The sequence below is a fragment of the Thermobia domestica genome, chromosome 6, assembly GCF_964235325.1.
Source record: "Thermobia domestica chromosome 6, izTheDome1.hap1.1, whole genome shotgun sequence".
Taxonomy (NCBI): domain Eukaryota; kingdom Metazoa; phylum Arthropoda; class Insecta; order Zygentoma; family Lepismatidae; genus Thermobia; species Thermobia domestica.
In genome coordinates, this window is record NC_137459.1 from 96,308,028 (window position 1) to 96,327,763 (window position 19,736).

Here is a 19,736-nt window from a genome sequence, read left to right on the forward strand (position 1 = left end):
AGGAAACTATTCTCTTCTGAACAGTTATGATATACCAAGGTAAATCATGCAATTTATTAATCATGATTGATCAAGGTTAATTTAAGTTTCTAATGGGACTTTCTACTTACAGCATCCGCAGGAAATGAGGCCCTTATGAGTCGTCCAGGAACCAACTACTTTGAAAGGAACTGCCGTGATTTTAGCTCCCCTGGGAATAACATCTATCCTCATCCCGGACCAACCATCACAGATCCTCAAGGTACTCTCTTCAGCCGCACATCAGAACCAGAGCGGCGACCCGCGACAAATTCAGGTGCAGCCGTAGCCAGTAAGCTCTCAGAAAATTGTCCGCATGGAGCCTGTAGGATGGTCATGCTGTCCAACCGTAGTGAAATTGTAGATTCAGTAGACATCTGGCACAGCAAGAGCGTAGGAACAATTAGTTCCTCAGTTGAGCTCATTACTTCACAAGAATTAGTAGAATTCTGTGAACGTTTTACATTCAAGGTGGAGGTGTAGTAACAGGAGGTTCAGAGGACGTCTTGTTAGAGTAATGCACGTCTAGAATAGCCAGCCTGAGAATGTAGGCAAAAATAAAGAGTAATAGAAATGCATCAGCTTCCTCATTAGATGAATAAACAATACATTAACTTGAGCATGAAAATAGGTCAATAATAGAAAAGGCATGAACAAATTGTTTAGCAAACTTGTAGGAGCTTCAGCTCGGCAATTAATTCTTTATAGTAGTTGATCTTAATGAAAGAAAATTAGATATAGACTTTATTTCCATTAATGTACTACGAAATCCTTCAGAATTTCATTTCGATTAATAACATTAATTCGATTTCTATTTTTTTTAAATAAAGTTATTGCAAATGAAGTTATTAAAAAAGTAAAATATAAAGTTAATAAAAATAAAGTTAAAGTTATTGTTATCAGAAAGTCTTCAACAGAAATAGTGGAAACAAAGTTAGCGAAAAAGCAATAACGAATTGACCATGATTAAGATATCATTGTTTAAGTATCATTAAATCGATGTAATTTCATATTATATTTGTACACTGTTAGATTGAACAACAAATTTTAATATACGTATACGTTTAGCCATCGATAGATCTGGAATTTCATTCTTTAGAAGTTTTTGATTTTATGGCTACTTTAGAACATGATTTATCGATCACACAATAATTTAAATATATTCTGACACTAATATGTATAATTCCGGTTTTTCACGTTTCAATGAAAGTGATAGTGTTAGACGGAGTTTAATTTTGAATTTTCTATACCAAATGCTTTCATTTCTTTCCTCTCTTTGATACACAGTTGACCGCTGTCCTGCTGGTCGCCTTGAGTTCGAGAAAATCACTGGCTATGAATTGCAAGGACAACAGGGATATGGTCTTCTAAGAGAGCATCTGCCAGGAATCACTGCTCAATGTGCCAGACGATGTCAGAGTGATCCACGTTGCCGCAGCTTTAACTTAGATTACACGAGAATTGACTGTGTTGCGTTAGAATCCGACAGTGAATTGGCAAGAATAGATCTACGACCTGCGATTGGAATGGCATATTTTGAGGGCATTTGTTTAAGAGGTGAGGTCCCCAATTAATTGCTTGTTTAACAAATATGTAGTTTCAATTAAATTCACTGACTATTCCCTATCAAACATTTTTAATTTATATCACATGTCTGTTACTTTACGTGATAGAAAGTTATCTGTATCATAATTAACAACATTTTCAAAAAAAAGAAAAAAATAATGAGATTGTTCGAAGAAATATTATTGTTACAATTTAACTTCTGAAGATCTTATAAATTACTTCTTTCCATGTTACGTAGTATTTTCTTTCACGTAATGGTGCTTGGGGACAGCTGTGCAAACTTGACTTAAACCTTAGGATGCATATTGAAGAACCTTTTGTTAGTTTCTTGATTCTCTGAAATTGTTTGTCCCTTTTTAAAACATAAATAGGATTTTGGTTTACAGTCTTATAGTTTGGATACCCTTAGCCTTATAGCCTTATGGTTCATAGTTTGGATTAAATGTCTATTCAATTTGCACCAGTAAATAGATTAATAAAACTAGCATTAAAAATTGTAAGAGAGAAGGGAAACTTGGTTTACAGTGACATACATACGATCGTATACTTGTGTATGTATATGGATCACTGAAATTCCAAAAGAAATGTATTTCTATTTCCTAAAAGGAGATACTAGTGTTTTGGATAACTGAAGTTACATGTTACCATTGTGATATAAACTACTACCTACAGTTTCCTGACACAAAATTTCATTGTAGGGTATGGACTATTCATATATACATCTAGACCTAAAGTAGTTTATCGGGCTTCGATTAACAGTGATCAAATTAATAAAGTTTTAGTTAATGTTTTTTTCTTTAATATGTTCAACTCTGAATAAAATTTTAAAAATAATTTCAGGTGGAGGTTGTGGTCTTACATGGACTTTTGAAAGGCATGTTAATTACGAGTTACGCGGATTTGAGAAGATGAGGCACCCTGGAATCAGCAAAACTGAATGTGAAGACAGATGTCTGGAAGAAAGACAATTTACGTGCAGGTTAGTACTTATTAGTCTCATATATTTAAAAGAAAATAGCCGTTTATAATTTTATTGCATAGGTTCTAGTAGTTACTGCCTTTTTAGATCAACTTTCTTTTAAATTGTAAATTTCTGAAGTCATAAATTTATGTATGTTCTCTTTTGAAAAGATAGAAAGAATTCCAAGTGCTTCTCAAGAAGATCATAAAGACAATTTCACTTCAATCTTCAATTATTGATTAAAGGGACAGACAAGATACAAATACGTTATATTAGGAATTTAGATCCAGCATGAGCATAATCGTTTAAAAGAGTATTAGTGTGTGGAAATGTAAGCTTTCATGCTATTTTCAGCTTTAATACTATTTTAGTTTAAAATATGTTATTCCCAATAGTAGCAAATAAAAATGTATTCCTTGCATCAGGTCTGCCACATATAACCACAGAAGAAGGGAATGTCGTCTGAGCTCGGAAGACAGATTTACTCAACCTCAAGCTTTTGTAGCGGCTCTTGATTCAGATTACTTGGAGAACCAATGTGCTGTCCGTAAGTAGACATTTGTTTTGTATTGAAATTTGTTGAATATTTGTAATTTCAATTCAAGTAACTCATAAGATTGGAAAACAAGAATAAAACGCAATAAAAATATTGGAAATTTAGTGCTCCGTTACGTTGTTATATTGGCGTATCCGATCACTGAGTTCTAGATAGAGCTCGATTAAAAAAAAAAATGCTTTTCAATTAAGTTCACAGAATCTCATCAGAAAAGAAAAAATCTCATATCTCAATTAGAAAGAAGGATCAGCGGAACTTCCCTTAAGTTTGTAACTTCTGATACAATACTTTTTACTCGGACACTTCCTATTAAAATCTTAATATGAAATTTTTTTATGAGCCAGAACCCAAAATGAATAATATATAAAACTAAGCGATAATTAATGTCATTGAATTAAGAATGCAACTGTAAACCCTCAGTAAAAAACTTTAGTGGTAATGTTCATTAAAATAATATCCTTCAATGAGGAAGAAGTTAATAAATTATGGACTTCGTCAATAGTAATCATATTCTACAACATAAATAAATAAATTATTATTCTGAAATATTAAATTCATGTTAAACATAGCTTAAAAGAGTGGTATATACCATATTGGAGAAACATATACTTTTGAGTGTAATGAAGTGCTTTACGTACAAATTCATGAACGTGAATAGCACTTCAGAAAGAACTTAGTTTTATTACTTTTGCCAGTTCTAAAAACATGAAGTATTTTACATCATTTCTAACAAATACAAGATATACGAGATCGTATAACACAAAATATTTAAAAATAATAAAAAAATGCATCAAATAGATTTTAAAATGCTCTTAAACGTAATTTTGAATTTCGTACAGCCCTTTCCTAAGGTCTAGTGGCTATGAAAATCTTAAATCTCAACTATTATAATATTCTTTACTGAAAATAAAATATTCACACATAGAACAATTACATAGATCTTAATGTTAAAATTATTTTGTTTACAGCCTTGGGAAGATGTGTTTACAGAAACCAACAACGAGATCGTCAACTATTGTATACAGACAAATCATTAACTGCTTTCAGCGATTCCAGTTGTCAACATGCTTGTGACATAGAGAGAGAATTTGTGTGTCGGTCGTATACATTTCTCAGCCAGGTAAGAAATATGAAAATTACTGTTTGTTTATATAGCGTAAGCGTGCGTAGTAACTCTTCCCCTTGTCCCATTGAAAGTGTGTTGGCTTTCTAGTAGTTTTCCAGACCAAGATTGGATTCTAAGATATATAATACATTATCTATACTTAACCAAGTGTCTCGTTACTTTTTACAGAAATTATTTTCTAGGAAACCATTCATTGTTTTCTGCTTTGTTCTTGGGTATCAGATTTTCTTTAATATTTCTCGATCTATGTAAAAAAAAATTAGTAATATTGTTTACTAATGAAATATTTATACATATTTCTCCAACTCAAAAGCTAGGGAAGCAAAGAGAGAGTGTAAAAATTGTAGTAATATGGTATTACAATTAAAATTCAAGAAACAAAGAGCAAAGAAGACGTATATGTCATGAAATGAAAAAAATATTATTAATCGCATTTTGTAATTATTTATGTCATTTCTATTTTTATATTCTTCAGCTTCAAATGTGATTTCTCTAATCAAAATTCACATATACCCCACTTGTCATCCAAGCTTCAGAATTACGATAAGTTAAATTATAACTGAATATTATTCATTACTCTCTGTCCATCGTAAAAGTATATTTGAAAATTCGTTACATTTTATCTTTTGCAACCCAAAATCTCAAAATTATTTCGTTTCACTATTTAACATTTTTACCGGATAGCATATAACGTACACTGAAATTTCATCAAACTACTTATCAAACATTATATATATTACTTTTCTTAGACAAGCGTTAACACCAATCAATGCCTGATGAGTGGAGATACAGCAGCAACCGCTGGAGCAACGGGATTTCAAGTTCTAAGTGGAGCTTTATACGCAGAGAAGGAATGTAGTGGATTGCCTGGTCCAGGACATCCCCCACCGGATCCATATAATCCAGCATATCCAGGACACGGACCAGGAGGTAGACCTTTCCCCCCAGGACCCGGTGCATATCCAGGACCATATCCAACAGATCAGGGTTTAGCTCCGTATCCTGATTTAGGAGATCTAAGTCCATATCCATGCAGATATACATTGACATACGAAAAGATAGCAGGAGCAGCATATCCTAATAGTAGACGGTAATAAAACTACTCTATTTGTATTGTGAATTCAAATAACGTTTTGATGCATATATGAAATTTCTGAAGTAAGTTTAAGTTGGATGTTTATAATGACTGTTCTCTTGTGAATTAGTAATGCAAACATTGAAAGTTGAAAACTTATCAGTAGTGGTGACATGAATACGTAGATAAATGGATATGCAGTTTTTATTCTAGTTGTAATGTAGTTTGTAGTTTGATCCAATTTGTAAACAAAAAGTCTTCAGAGTTAAGAGAAGAGCTTTATAATTCGAAGCCAACAACTACTAAAGGATTTTTAATACTATATTTATTGGTAATCAACTGTTACTTAGTGGTTAGTCATAATGTCTATAAGTGCATAAGCTATATAGTTCTGATAATTTCAACTCTAAATTTTCCTCAACGAGGACCATAATTAATTCTCCATCATCAGGTGCAAGGATCCCTTCTTCCGATCGCAAGACATGTGAACTTGTCGAAAATAACATACTGGATTTAGCTAAAATCTCTGTTTCATATTACATTGTCATTCTACCAGTTCTCCCACACAGTAATTTGCGTTTATTTTCCGCCTCATTTAGCCTACATAGCATGACAATGAAACGATAAATTAATGATTTAACTATCGATACCCCTTAGTGTACACTTCTTCGTACATGTGGGTTTATCGTTGTTATTTTCTTTCAATTGGGGATATAAACTACATTTATGCACGTAATAAATGCAGAGGCGGATAAAAATATATTGGAGGATTGCATTAAAACTCTTAGTTCTTAAAAGGGGCCACGGTGGCTCAGTGGTAGAGCGTTCACCTCTTGTGCATGGGTTTCTTGGTTCGATCCCAGCTCGCGCCAAGTGAACCTTGCGGTGGACAAACACCGTGTGCGTGGATTTCCTCGGGGTTCTACCGTTTCCTCCCACTTTCTTCATTCCACCATTTCATTCGTTTCTCATCATCACCATCTCCTTTAGCCTATCCGGCATAATCGTGGGACTCAAAGATTTCGTTTCATTTTTTCCGAATTCTTAAGTTTAACTTTTAAAAAACAAGCATGACGTTTCTGCAGAAGAAGAATATATACTACTTCTATAGATGACGTGTAGTATAAATTTACATTTATATATGTATTTTAATTAACATTGTGCTTAAAGTTGTTTAATATAGAAATGTTTAAATAAATTTCTTTTTTTGTAGTGACCCAATTAGAACTCGAGGCGATATAGGTATCACTGCTGAGTGCTTGGTCGAATGTGCCCAACAACGAGATAGGTGTTTAGCTGTAACACTGGAGAATGTTCGCGGAGGACGTCAACGCTGTTATGCACTCGATCGCTCATCTGATGCTGATAGTTCTCCCCTTCAGCCTGCTCCAGATCTAGGATATTTTCAAAAGATATGCCTTCGAGGTGAGTTTGCTGTAAATTAGTATGAAGTTCTTTCCACTACTTAGTTTGCTCCTTACATAAATTTAAAAATCAAAGATTTTAAAACCTTAATATATTTAAAATACAAATAGAAAAGGACCGTAACGAAATTATATCATTTATAAAACCTAATATAGCAATAAATTTCCATACAAAGAAATTTGTTATCTCTGGCTGACTATATTTTCATCACGAATGGAGAGTTATGAAGATGTTTGAAGAAAGAAAAAAGAACTATTAACAAACTATATGTTCAAATACAATTTCTAAAAGACAAAATTTCACTTCTCAATTTTAAATTTAAAGGAGTTTTGTCGTCTTTTCGTGCACTAACTATATTAATTGCGTAATTGCCCTTTGCTATAAAAGGGAGTTACATATTCACCTATTGCTGTTTTGTCAAATGCAAATTAGAATAAATATATCATTTAAAAGCCAAGACATATGGAAGTTTATTAACAGTTTCTTTTATTTAATATATCATATAAACATATTAGGTCATCAAAATGGTCGTGCATGAATACAGTATATATTTGCATTCATACTTATTAGAATGCCTACCTGAGTGGGTTCAACACCAGAAAAACTTTAATACAATTGAAAAGTTTTATACAAAAGCCGTATTTAAATCTCATGATATGTTAGTATATGTTCAATCATCACCATTTTTTTAAAATTGGCCTAAACTATTACAAAAGTTTATTATTATTATTATTATTATTATTATTATTATTATTATTATTATTATTATTATTATTATTATTATTATTATTATTATTATAGGTAGTGGTGGTAGTGGTACTGATAAAATTGATTTGGTTGCTAAAAGTAGAAAAAGGGCATTATTTGTTACTAGATTTGATCCATCAGTAAAAGAAGGTGATGTTGAGTCTATTGTGAGTGATAGAAATGTAACCTATGTCAAATGTACTAGATTAAAAACTAAGTACGATACTTATGCTTCTTTTCATGTTGAAGTGTTTGAATCTGACTTTGGGATTATTAATGATCCCATGATTTGGCCCAGTGGCATACTAATTGGTCCATTTTATGGCAAACTTTTGACAACTAATTCTGAAAATCCAATTAATAATGTTAATAACAATAACTAGTTCAATATGGAAGTCCATATTTTGTATCAAAATGTTCGAGGGCTTAGAACTAAAAGTAATATATTTTTTTCTTCTGTTGCTGATTGTTCTTTTGATATTATTGCTGTAACTGAGTCATGGTTTAATTATAAACAACATACTGATGATTATTTCCCTGAAACTTACAAATGTTTTCGCTCTGATAGGAATTATACTATCGATCAGTGTAGTAGAGGTGGTGGTGTTTTGCTAGCTGTTAAAACAAATATAAATTGTCAAAGGAGATTTGATTTGGAATCTGAAATTGAGTGTGTTTGGATTGAGATTAACACGTCCAATGGGAAAAAATTATTAATTGCATGCTGTTATTTTCATCCAACTTATCCTGTCACAAGTTTTACGAATTATCTTAATTATATTGTTTCCAAAGTGAACTTTTTGAACTATTAAGTAGTGATTATTGGTGACTTTAATATATCTAAAGTGGACTGGACGAATAGAAATCTATCAAACGATATAAACTATTATTCTAAAACCAAGGCGAAAATCCTATTTAATTTTTTAGATGATATGAATTTGAACGTTGTTTCAGGAACATCTGGTCTTGATTTAATTTTGTACAACGCTTATGTTCAATCTAATAATTCAGTAGTATCTCTGGTTCCGCCCGATCAGTATCATGATCCGATTGAGATTACTGTTAAATTATTATCTCTTATACGTGAGATATCTAGAGATAGTTTTTTGTTATATCAAAAGGGTGATTATCTTTCTTTATATAAAGAAATTGAAGGGTTCCCCTGGGCCAATATTTTGTTGAATACAGATATTGATCTTGTTGCTCAAAATATTAATGATGTTATATTGAATGCAATCAGAAACAATGTTCCTCTAGTAACCAAATCAATTTCTAAGTATCCGAGATGGTATTCTCGTAATTTAATTTATTTGCTTAAAAAAAAGAATAATGCTCATAAAAAGTATAAAAGAACCCAATCTCTTCAAGATTATAATATTTTCTCTAAACTTCGTTCTGATTTTAAGAAGCAACTTATTATTGATAAAACTAAATATTATAATAAGATTGAGAATAGTTTAAAAAATAATCCCAAAAGATTTTGGAAGTATACAAGTAATAAAATAAATGGTAAAGATGGACATAAGGCAATATTAGTTGATGACGAATTTCTTTCCGACCCTCAATTGATATCTGAAGCCATGGCTAAACATTTTGCAGCTGTTTATCATAAAGATGATATTAATGTGAATGATAATAATGTTACTTTTATGGCCAGTCAATTTTGTAGTGATCAAATATTTTTTTCTACTAAACAGGTAATAGATGTTATTAAATCTTTAAATGCTAAAGCTTCTGTAGGTCTTGATCTAATTCCGATTTTTATAATAAAAGGTATATCCGATATAATTGCACCAATTTTGACATCATTGTTTAATTGGAGTTTAGCATCTTGTTTCTATCCTAGTGTATGGAAAAATGTTGTTGTTACTCCAATTCCAAAAACTGATGGTAGGTCTGTAACTGATTATAGACCTATTTCTATTCTTGATGTAATACCAAAAATTTTTGATCAGCTTATTTACAATTATCTTTATAGTTCTGTTGAACATTCTATTATACCTGAACAGCATGGCTTTTTAAAGGGTAAATCAACTGAACTAAATTTGAATAAATTTCTGACCTTGGTTTCTCCTGTTGTATATAAACGTGGTCAAGTTGATACTATTTATTTTGATTTTGCTAAAGCCTTTGATAAAATATCCCATCATAAGCTTCTTAATAAACTTCATTTCTTTGAAATTTCCAAATCCTTGATTCACTGGTTCGCTTCTTACTTATTTGATCGTAAATTCGTAGTTAGATATATGGGTTCTAAGTCAACTGTTTTCAAGATTTCTTCGGGTGTCCCTCAAGGATCCAATTTGAGTCCATTATTATTTTTAATATATGTGAATGATATTGGTAATTATTTGAAATGTCCTTTTTTACTGTACGCTGATGATCTCAAGATATTTTCTGAAATAACTTGTAATCAGGATCACCTTAAATTACAAGCTGATATTACCTCAGTTTACCAATGGTCTATACAAAATTTACTTCCATTAAACATGAATAAAACAAAAAGTATAGCGTTCTCCAGGAAAACGAATATATCGTATTTTTCTTATTCAATAAATCAGTATGGAATACAACCCGTTTCAATTAACAAAGATTTAGGTGTTATGATTGATTCTAAATTACTTTTTGACCATCATGTTTCAACCATGGTTTCCAAGGCTAGAAGGAATCTGGGACTCATCAAATGGGCTGCTAGAGATTTTAAGAATATTACAACTTGCAAAATTTTATATTGTGCATATGTACGTTCCCACTTGGAATTTGCTAGCTTGATTTGGAACCGTAACCTCATTAGTATTACTCAAGTTTTGGAGTCAGTCCAGATTTCCTTCCTGGCCTGGTTAAAATATAAATTTAAACTATATGATCTGCCCAATAGGGTGATTCTCGCTAGATTGGATTTACTTGCTCTCGAAGTTCGTCGTAATTTAAGGCAAATTAAATTTATTCATGATATAATACATGCGAAACTGAACTTAATTGAATATTTGTTTATTAAAGTTCCCTTGTATAAATCTAGGCTTTACCGTCCTATATTGTGTAATAGTAATTTAGTTGGTTCGCCATTATTTATTTGTGTTGACAACATAAACAAAAAGTCACTCAAAATTGATTTTTTTGATTCGAATTTTTTGGCGCTTAGAAAACAGTTTTTGGATTGTTATATTTAATTAAAATACCTAATTTAACCCTTTTTTGTATATTGTCTATTGAATTTTCTTTTTTTTTTACCTATATGGTGTATATTTGTTCATGTGTTTTAATTTTTTTTAAATTAGTTTATTTCATAATCTACTTATGTAAATTTTTAGTAATACATCTTACTTGATTGAATCTTTATTGAAATGAGGATATGTTTGTAATTTTATTTTGTAATTTAGTTTGAATTAAACTTGTGTTAATGTTTTTTCATTTGCTTTTCTTGATTGTCATGATTTCATGTATTTTAATTTTTTTTTTTTTTTTTTTTTTTTTGTTTTGTTGTATTTTTCCCTGTAATATTCCATTGTATATAATTGTATATATGACCATTATGGCTTCGGCTGTGGTCGCAATTTCTCATAATAAATAAATAAATAAATAAATTATTATTATTATTATTATTATTATTATTATTATTATTATTATTATTATTATTATTATTATTATTATTACTAAAATTAATAATACAAAAGTAAAACAATTCTCAACACATACATTAAAATCTTAGCACTTTTAGAAGAAAACTGAAATTGAATTTGTGTAAACTAATTAACTGGAATTGAAAATAACCTTTACAGAGAGGCCATGTCCAAAAGCCTGGGCGTTTACTCGCGTGCCAAGTTATGAATTCGTGGCTCCTAACTCCTTCGAAATCAGAGATGTGTTCAGTCGCCGCCAATGTCAGGATGAGTGTTTAAGAGCTGCCCGCATCACTTGCAGGTAAGTGAATGGGAAATTTATTACGATAAATATTATATTTATGATAAATATATAGAAACTGGAGTGAAGCAATATGTACTTCAGTTACATCAACTTGAAAGACAATGTCTTTATCGAATCTTGTAATTCATTTATAGTAATTCTATTTTTGTTATGTGTGGGCATAAGGTTATTGATAACTTTGGAAACTAAGAACCACACAATCAATGCGTAATGGTGTGTATTAAGCTATTATGCTTTAATTGTATGTTCGGCTGTGCCAACAATTAAAATAAGTAGTAATTTTCTAGCTGAACAGTCTTTTCTTAGTTGTTTGGGAAAATGTTGTAATAATCATTTAAATAGAAACCCAAACAATTTATATTTGTTTCCTTTCTCTTACAATTTATAACTATTGAGAGATGTGGTTCTTCAGATAGTCTGAACTCAAAAACTGGAAAGTAGCAATAATTTTAAAAGGCTAAAAATAGTTTTAGCATAAATTATAATTTGATTTGATTAACTTTTGTAACTTGTGCACATTTATAAACGTGCTTGTCAGTATTTTTAAAAGGCTATAAAACTCACTGTGTTGTGCTTAGAAATCCTAAATTGTTGTTCTTTCTGTTATAAAAATGAGCTTCTATAAACATTGTGGAAAGCTTTCAATCTTCTGGCTTTGTTTTTAATTTTCAGATCAGCAACGTATTACGGAAGAGAACGGATTTGTAAACTCAGTCCTGATACTCGAAGAACGCAACCTGATCATTTCCGGCGAGCTTCCAGTGATGTGGATTACATGGAGAACGAGTGTGCTCCACGTATGTGTGCAATATTTCTATTTATTGTTCTATTTTAGTGCGTTATACAGTTTGATATCTGACAGAAATTATAACGAAGTCCATAGTAACGTTAGTTACGTATACATACAATATAATCCCACAGAATAAGATAACAAACAAAAATTAATTCATAGAAAGTATTAACATGCCTGTTGTTCTGTATGGTTGCGAAACATGGTCGCTTACTCTGAAGGAAGAACATAGACTGAAAGTATTTGAGAACAAGATCCTGAGACGAATATTCGGACCCAAGAGGAACGGGAATGGAGAATGGCGGAAACTTCATAACGAGGAACTACATAATTTATACGGTTTACCCAACATTGTTAGGGTCGTCAAGTCTAGGAGGCTTAGGTGGGCGGGTCATGTAGCTAGAATGGAAGAAAGTAGAAACGCTTTCAAAATTTTGGCTGGAAGACCAATCGAAAAACGACCATCAGGAAGATCTAGGCGCAGATGAGAAGACAATATTAAGATGGATCTCGCAGAGATTGGAATGCAAAGTAGAAACTGGATGCAGTTAGCTAAGGATAGAAGTCAGTGGAGAGCTTTTATGAACGCGGCATTGAACCTCCGGGTTCCATAAGCCATAGAGTTAGTTAGTTAGTTAGTTAGAAAGTATTAACATTACATACACGATACTGTATGTGGGGAGAAGGTTGGAATATGTCAGATATTTGACCATCGACATAATTCACGAATCTTGGACCTGAATTTGAAATTGATCTCAATTTTCCAATCGTTTGTTTGTTGAATTAATGCTCATTTGGTCAACCTTTCTTCGTGACAATAGGCCTCACAAATTTGAGCGGAGCTTGCAATAGAAAATCTCTAAACTTCATTATCTCTTTTGTGGCTAAATGTTTAGAGAATGCGCCCTTCGTGCGGAAGATCTGGGTTCGATTCCGGCGGGAGTTCAAGTGATACGCATCTCACGTTAAGTTATAGATTCACGTCTCATAGAACCTCTGATCTGAAAGGACGCTAAATTCTGATTCAACCAACTAGTTCTAACCTCCACCATTATTATTCAGATATTCCAGTACAATCTATGTGTCGGTAGCAGCAATAGATTTTCCCTCGTTTGCAGGGAAGATATTCTGAGTTTAATTAATCTTCTAAATAAGATAATTTGCGAGGGTAACTGTTTAAATATAAAAATGATATTTTAGATTTTAAATTTTATTCTTAATTTCTTTTAAAAAATAGCCATTGATGAATCGAAGAGAATTTTATATTCAAAGGAAATGCTCCTAATTTAAGAATCAAATTTCTTTGTATCTTTTAGGAATGAAATTTTAATAAAAAGTACTTTGGAATTTAGAAACGTTTAATTTTGTTCTAAAATTTGAACTCAATCACTTCAATGCAATAAACTGGTAAATATATATATATATATATATATATATATATATATATATATATATATATATATATATATATATTGGTAAAATGTGAATGAAATTTTGTAGGTAGTATGATATTGCTGATACATCGATTGACAGGTAAGCTGTTGATTTTGCTCTTGGGAAGATGTAAACTTAAAACAAAGCGTTATTTTTACATAAATTACATTAACGAGTTCAATTTTAGCAATACTATAGGAAAAGTTTGTAGTTATGCAAATTATATTGAAACAAGTAATTTCTTAATATATTTTCTAGAACCCCCGAATTGCGAGTATACAGATCAGCAAGGACGATTTTTACCATACACGGACCGTTATGTAGCCAGAGCCTTTGACGTTACGGAATGTCGGCGACTATGTGACCAGGAGAGGGAATTTCAGTGCCGTTCTTTCAACTTCCACGCAGTGAGAAGAGAATGTTTCCTGAGTAGTGATGACAGCTTCACCGCCGATAGATCTGCATTATTAGCGGACAGAGATTTCTTCTACAGCGAGAGAGGAAGTTGTAGTAATGGTGAGGCTTGGATTTTCTTGCAAAATCTAGTTGTATTTTTAGTATAATAACTGTCAGAAATTTCTAGGACGATATACAATAGTTTGTGCAAAGATGAAAACTTATGACAGTAATTACCCAATGAATATACAAAGTAATTAGTTTAGATAGTATTGTTTTTAGCAGAGATGGGAATTTTAAGGGAAAATGAAAACGTAATTGGGACTTCGTTGAAACCAAAACTTGTTAGTCAATCTCATTATTTATGTTTTTATCATTAATGGAATGTGCAAAAATATTGTATGTGCTAACGAAAATTCCGAGACAAATAACGTCTTTATATTTACTTAGATCTATATTTATTTATTTATTTATTTATTTATTTATTTATTTATTTATTTATTTATTGCAAATAATCACATTATGAAAAGAATAATCAAATAAATGATTAAATTCTCTAGAAATACCACAATAGTTTAATCCAATTTTTATTTATTTGTTTATCTATTTATTTTTGTTCATTTTGTACTTCCCTAACAACTGTTTAAATTATGGATATATTCGTGGAAAAACAGTTTACGTAAGAGACGAGACTTGACTTAAATTAATACTACTTAACCTTTGAGCGCTCGCATTGGTACTATTTACACCGCCTTCTCAGAAAAATACACACCTGATCCCAGTGCGCTATATTAGATTGGCAGGATCATTAGGTTTTCTCTAGTTGACTATTAAAACAACAGATAGTGCTGACCTCTTTATTTCCTTACTTTCATGATATTGAGTTGCAATATAAAAACGCAAGAGCGGTGAAAGTGTCGCCACGCGAGCGCTGGAATAACGTCAATACAAGCGAGCACCCGAAGGCTCTACTTGCTACAAATACGGATCTTGAATATCTTAGATTTCAAGAAAATAAAAATTCTATTTTTAAAATTTATTTATAGTAGAATATACTGTTTATTCCTAAATGAAATAAGATTAAATTTGCTTCTGTATCGTAAAACACAATTCAGTACTTTCGCAACGTTGTATGAGGGAAAGTCAATAGTATCTGCAATCATTTTTATTATTATTATTATTTATTACCGCAAGAGTACAATGTTTTTATTCGTATCATTTTTCAACATAATCACCCTGCAATGCACCTAGGATGGTAATTCGACGGGGCGAGATCGGAACTGTATGCAGGATGCTTCAACACTTCGAAACGCACCGTCTGAAGAGTTTGAGCGGTGTGGGCGGCTGTATGTAGACACGTATTGTCATGCAACACAAGAACGTTTTCCGACAATCGGCCTCTGCGTTTATTATGACATATCATTGTGCTGAGCTGTTTTCCATGTAATGTTCCAGGATAGGCCCTTATGAGTTCCGAAACACTATGAGCATCACTTTCCCTTCAGAAGGTTGACTCTTGAATTTCTTCTTGGCGGGAGATCCGGGTTGCTTCCATTCCATGCTCTGGCGTTCGCCCTTTGGTTCAAAGTGATGAATCCACGTTTCATTTCCAGTGATGGTTTGCCTAAGAAACGCTTCACCTTTATTAGCGTAATAGTCCAGTAGGTGCTGACAGATTCACACACGATTTAGCTTGTGCTCTTCATCGAGTTTTTTCGGAATTCTTCTCGCATAGACATTGTGAAAGTTGAGTCTGTTATGCGTGACGTCATATGCAGAACCATGACTAATCTGCATATAGGTTGCCATTTCATCAACAGTCACTCGTCAGTTATTCAGAATCAAGGCACGGACTCGTTCAATAATGTCATGAGTTGTTGCTGTAGCTGGCCGCCCTGATATTTCCTCATCCTTCGGGCTAGTTCCACAACTATTGAACTGTTCAATCGATCGATAAACACTTCGTTGTACCAACACATTGTGTCCATATTGTGCTGAAAGTTCTCTATGAATTTCCGCTCGGGTATGCCTTTAGACCAAAAAAAAAAAAAAATGATGACAGAACGCTGTTCTTCTTTCGTGCGCACAGAGAGTGGCATGACCATCTTTACTTCGCAACAACGCAAAGCCGACTGATGTGATAACGCTGCAACCTATCACGGGTTAAGCCAATGGTGACACCTGGCATCTAGTGAGCACACAATGGCATAGAGCCAAACTGAAAAGAAAAAGAAAAATATTGCAGTTATTTATTGACTTACTCTCGTATTTTTATTTTTTAAATTCACATGACATGTTATCTTTTGGTCCAACACATAATAATTGTTGATCACTTCTAATTAGTGAGAATAATATTTTGTAATATACAGTATATATTAAATTACATTTAGTTCATGTTATATGTTTTTCGATTTACAGTACATTTAAATCAAATTAATAAAATAACGATTTTCATAAAAATAACCAAATGTATGTATTTAAATTGAAACAGGTGATTACAAGTATTTGTAAATTCTAATTACGTATTTGAACGTAAACTATGTCATAATTTATGAACTGGAGAAATAAGATTTATCTAACATGAGCTTTGTCTTTCAGTGAGAGTCGATTGTACACAATCAGATATGCTGATAACTTTCTTGTTCGGAGCTCCATTCGAAGGCCGAGTCTATGCAACAGGAAACCCGCAGGCTTGTTTTGAAATGGGCAATGGACAGCCGCAACTAGTACTTCGCATACCTATGGGTACCCAGTGTGGAACCGTACAACAGGTAAGAGAAGAAACATACACGAAGTATCTCCCAACTTAATTACATGTGCAAAGCTTCATGTTTCAGTGATGAAAAGAGCACAGTGAGGTTTCGTAAGCCCTTATTTTATTCTTTATATTCTTTCTAGGCTGAATTGATGTTCTTTATTATTTCACGACAGAAAAGATCTAAAAGACAGAAAATAGGTTGCATATTATAGTGTTTTGTGTAAAGCAAAAGAGCACAATAGTTTAACAACCGTGACTGAAATCCTATAACTTCTTAACTTTGTTTTCTTTTTCTAGTTCATTTCTTTCTAGAAAAATAATCAATAAGAATTATTAATATATTGTAAGAAGACTGTTATATTACTTAAGAATACGATTTAAAAAACCAAAGTAACTTTCGATGAAAAGAACATTACCAATTTTTTTAAAGAAAATTTCGTAAATAAAAACGTTGTCAATGTAGAAATTACGAAAAACCTATTTCTGAAATCCTATTTTGTTTTTATTTTTTAATTTTTTTATCATTTGTTTATTTATTTATTTTTTTATTTTTTGAAACGAGTAATTTGCATATTAAAATTAATTTCTTTGGTAGCAAATTTTATCGTATATAGTATTATACATTTTCTAAAGGATATAAACGTCTTTTCTTCAAACACGTTACAAAAATAAATCGAATTGTTGTTCCAAAATGTTTGTATAATTAGTTATTCAAGTTTCCTTCACAAATTATTTCATTAAACCTTACATATTATCCTTGTTAAAACTAACATATATCTTTTTATGTGAATGACTCTTTAGGAAGTATTTGCTTCATTAGAAATATTATGTACCAAACTTTCGAATTATGATTTTAAATTGGATATAATCTTACGAAATGAGTAGGTGAAACTTTAGGATTAGAATCTGGAACTTAAGCCCAAATAGAGAAAGGGGTCTTAAATACAAACAAATAACAATGAGATAATAATTTATGAAATAATAAAGTCTCTCCTTTGGTTTCATCAGGAATTATTTTTCTTTCGGCTGAGATCTATCGATGCTATTCTTCTTCAATATATTCTGTTTCACCTTATGGGATAATCTTCCAACATATGAGTTTTACAGATATCCGCCTTCTAGGTTATACGATGCAAACGATTATGTTTTATTCAAGATTGTTAAGTGCTGCAACAAGGCAACGATATTTAGATACGTTTCACTAACATTTCACTTATCTTTTGTTGTCTTTTACAGGGTCGTGGTAGATACGTAAACCACGTTGTAATTCAGCAAAACCCAGTAATTATGCAGGAAACGGACAAAACTGTGAGAGTAGAATGTTCATTTGATGCCAGTGATCAGACTGTGTCATATGCTCCATCTGGGACTAGGGAACAAGAAGGGGGTGGAATCAGTGTCACGTGAGTAAATTAATATCCTTTTTGCAGGATAAAGCCAGAAGATCGCATGTAAGGAAGCCCCCACCAGTAGCAGTGGGAATCATGCTCCCTTGGATAAAAGCTTGAGACAAGCTTAAGGTTTCACAAAATCATGCGTGCGTGCATTTACATGCACAGCGATAGGGCAATTAACGGAAACAAACGTAACAAACAACAAATCTACTTCACATTGTTTGTGATTGATTTGGCTGCGGAAGAAGAAAAATATAACTAATAGTTTCATTAAATTGAGAAAATAAAACATCATAATAGAATATTAATGAAACGAGAGAAAGTATACTAAAACATATGAATTTAAATAGGTTATGGTATGAGTAGCTGAAGAAACTTACATTTGACCGCTAACATCAGGTATAAACTTTATTGGTTTGTTGAAGAAAATAGTCACCAGGTGGGATATGCATATTTCCTAAGAGAACTTTTCTCTAATTATTTAAGGAATCAGATTATTTGAACAATATTATATGAATGTGTCGTATTGTCAACTGCATTTTAATAATCCTTCAATATTTCTTAATAGTCTTCGAAACTCCTCAATAACTGAATAAGTTTTAACACACTTAAAGGTAGAGAACTGCTTGTTGTTACAAGAAAAATAAATTATTTAAAAATATATGCTATAGTTTCAATGATTAAATTTCTGGGACGTAAATTTCAACAAAGTAGAGAGCTGGAGTGCAAATGTCTGAAGAAAAGAATTTGTGATTCAAAATATCGAACTATAAGTACCGGCACGCTACAAAAGAGGAAAGTTAAGTGTACTAACATTATGAGATAATTTTGTGTAGATTACTTTATGATAACACGTCTTTGGGAATGATTTTTTCTGAAGAATATTATTATATGAAAGAAATATTTAACAGTATACATAAAGTTTAATAACAACGTACAAATACTTTTTCATACATAATATACGAGAACACTTAGAGATAATGATTTGCTCATGCATCTGCAAAGATTTGACTGCATAAATAAAATCTAATACAGCTGGACAATGTAGCCTCTTTTGTCTACTATACTAGTATACTACGTATGTCTGACGGGTATTGCTAGCCTTATTTACGTATCCAGATTCGATATTGAGTATAACTTGGAAAACTCAGAGTATTTTCACGTGTGACTATCCGTTTAATAACAGAGATAATAGAATCACTGTAGAACAACTTCAGCATATAGTCTTGTAAAATAATTGCAGAAGCTCCATCAAGTCATTTCCATTTCAAGATTTTCTTACATCATTGTATTATATTCAGTAGAAAAAACTAAAAATTGAATATTGGATCTAAAACAAGAAAATAAAATATCAAATCAAAAAAAAAAAAAAAAAAAGAAAAGAAAGAAAAGAAAAGAAAAAAGAAAAAGAAAATTCATATATTAGGAGAAATGATTACTATATATCTTATCATATCAAAGCCTACAAGCACTTTATAATCTTCGAAATGAAAAATATGACAATTGTATCAAAATATTGAAGCAATTCAGTTATGACAAATGCAGGACTTTAAAAGTGAACTCCAA

The 19,736-nt window shown here is 31.7% G+C and overlaps 1 protein-coding gene across 2 annotated transcripts in view; it reads left to right on the forward strand.

Moving 5' to 3' along the window:
* Positions 1 to 19,736, forward strand: part of LOC145688107 (uncharacterized) — a 153,135-nt gene that overhangs the window by 117,130 nt on the left and 16,269 nt on the right. Inside the window, exons 12-23 of one of the 2 annotated variants that reach the window (XM_081761853.1) lie at positions 113 to 310; positions 1,306 to 1,575; positions 2,425 to 2,563; positions 2,971 to 3,092; positions 4,070 to 4,221; positions 4,977 to 5,317; positions 6,516 to 6,727; positions 11,254 to 11,395; positions 12,071 to 12,195; positions 13,881 to 14,138; positions 16,617 to 16,789; positions 18,013 to 18,179. In XM_081761853.1, coding sequence (XP_081617979.1) covers positions 113 to 310; positions 1,306 to 1,575; positions 2,425 to 2,563; positions 2,971 to 3,092; positions 4,070 to 4,221; positions 4,977 to 5,317; positions 6,516 to 6,727; positions 11,254 to 11,395; positions 12,071 to 12,195; positions 13,881 to 14,138; positions 16,617 to 16,789; positions 18,013 to 18,179 — 2,299 coding nt within the window. The remainder of the gene's footprint in view (positions 1 to 112; positions 311 to 1,305; positions 1,576 to 2,424; positions 2,564 to 2,970; positions 3,093 to 4,069; positions 4,222 to 4,976; positions 5,318 to 6,515; positions 6,728 to 11,253; positions 11,396 to 12,070; positions 12,196 to 13,880; positions 14,139 to 16,616; positions 16,790 to 18,012; positions 18,180 to 19,736) is intronic. The other variant, XM_081761854.1, reaches the window with a different exon arrangement.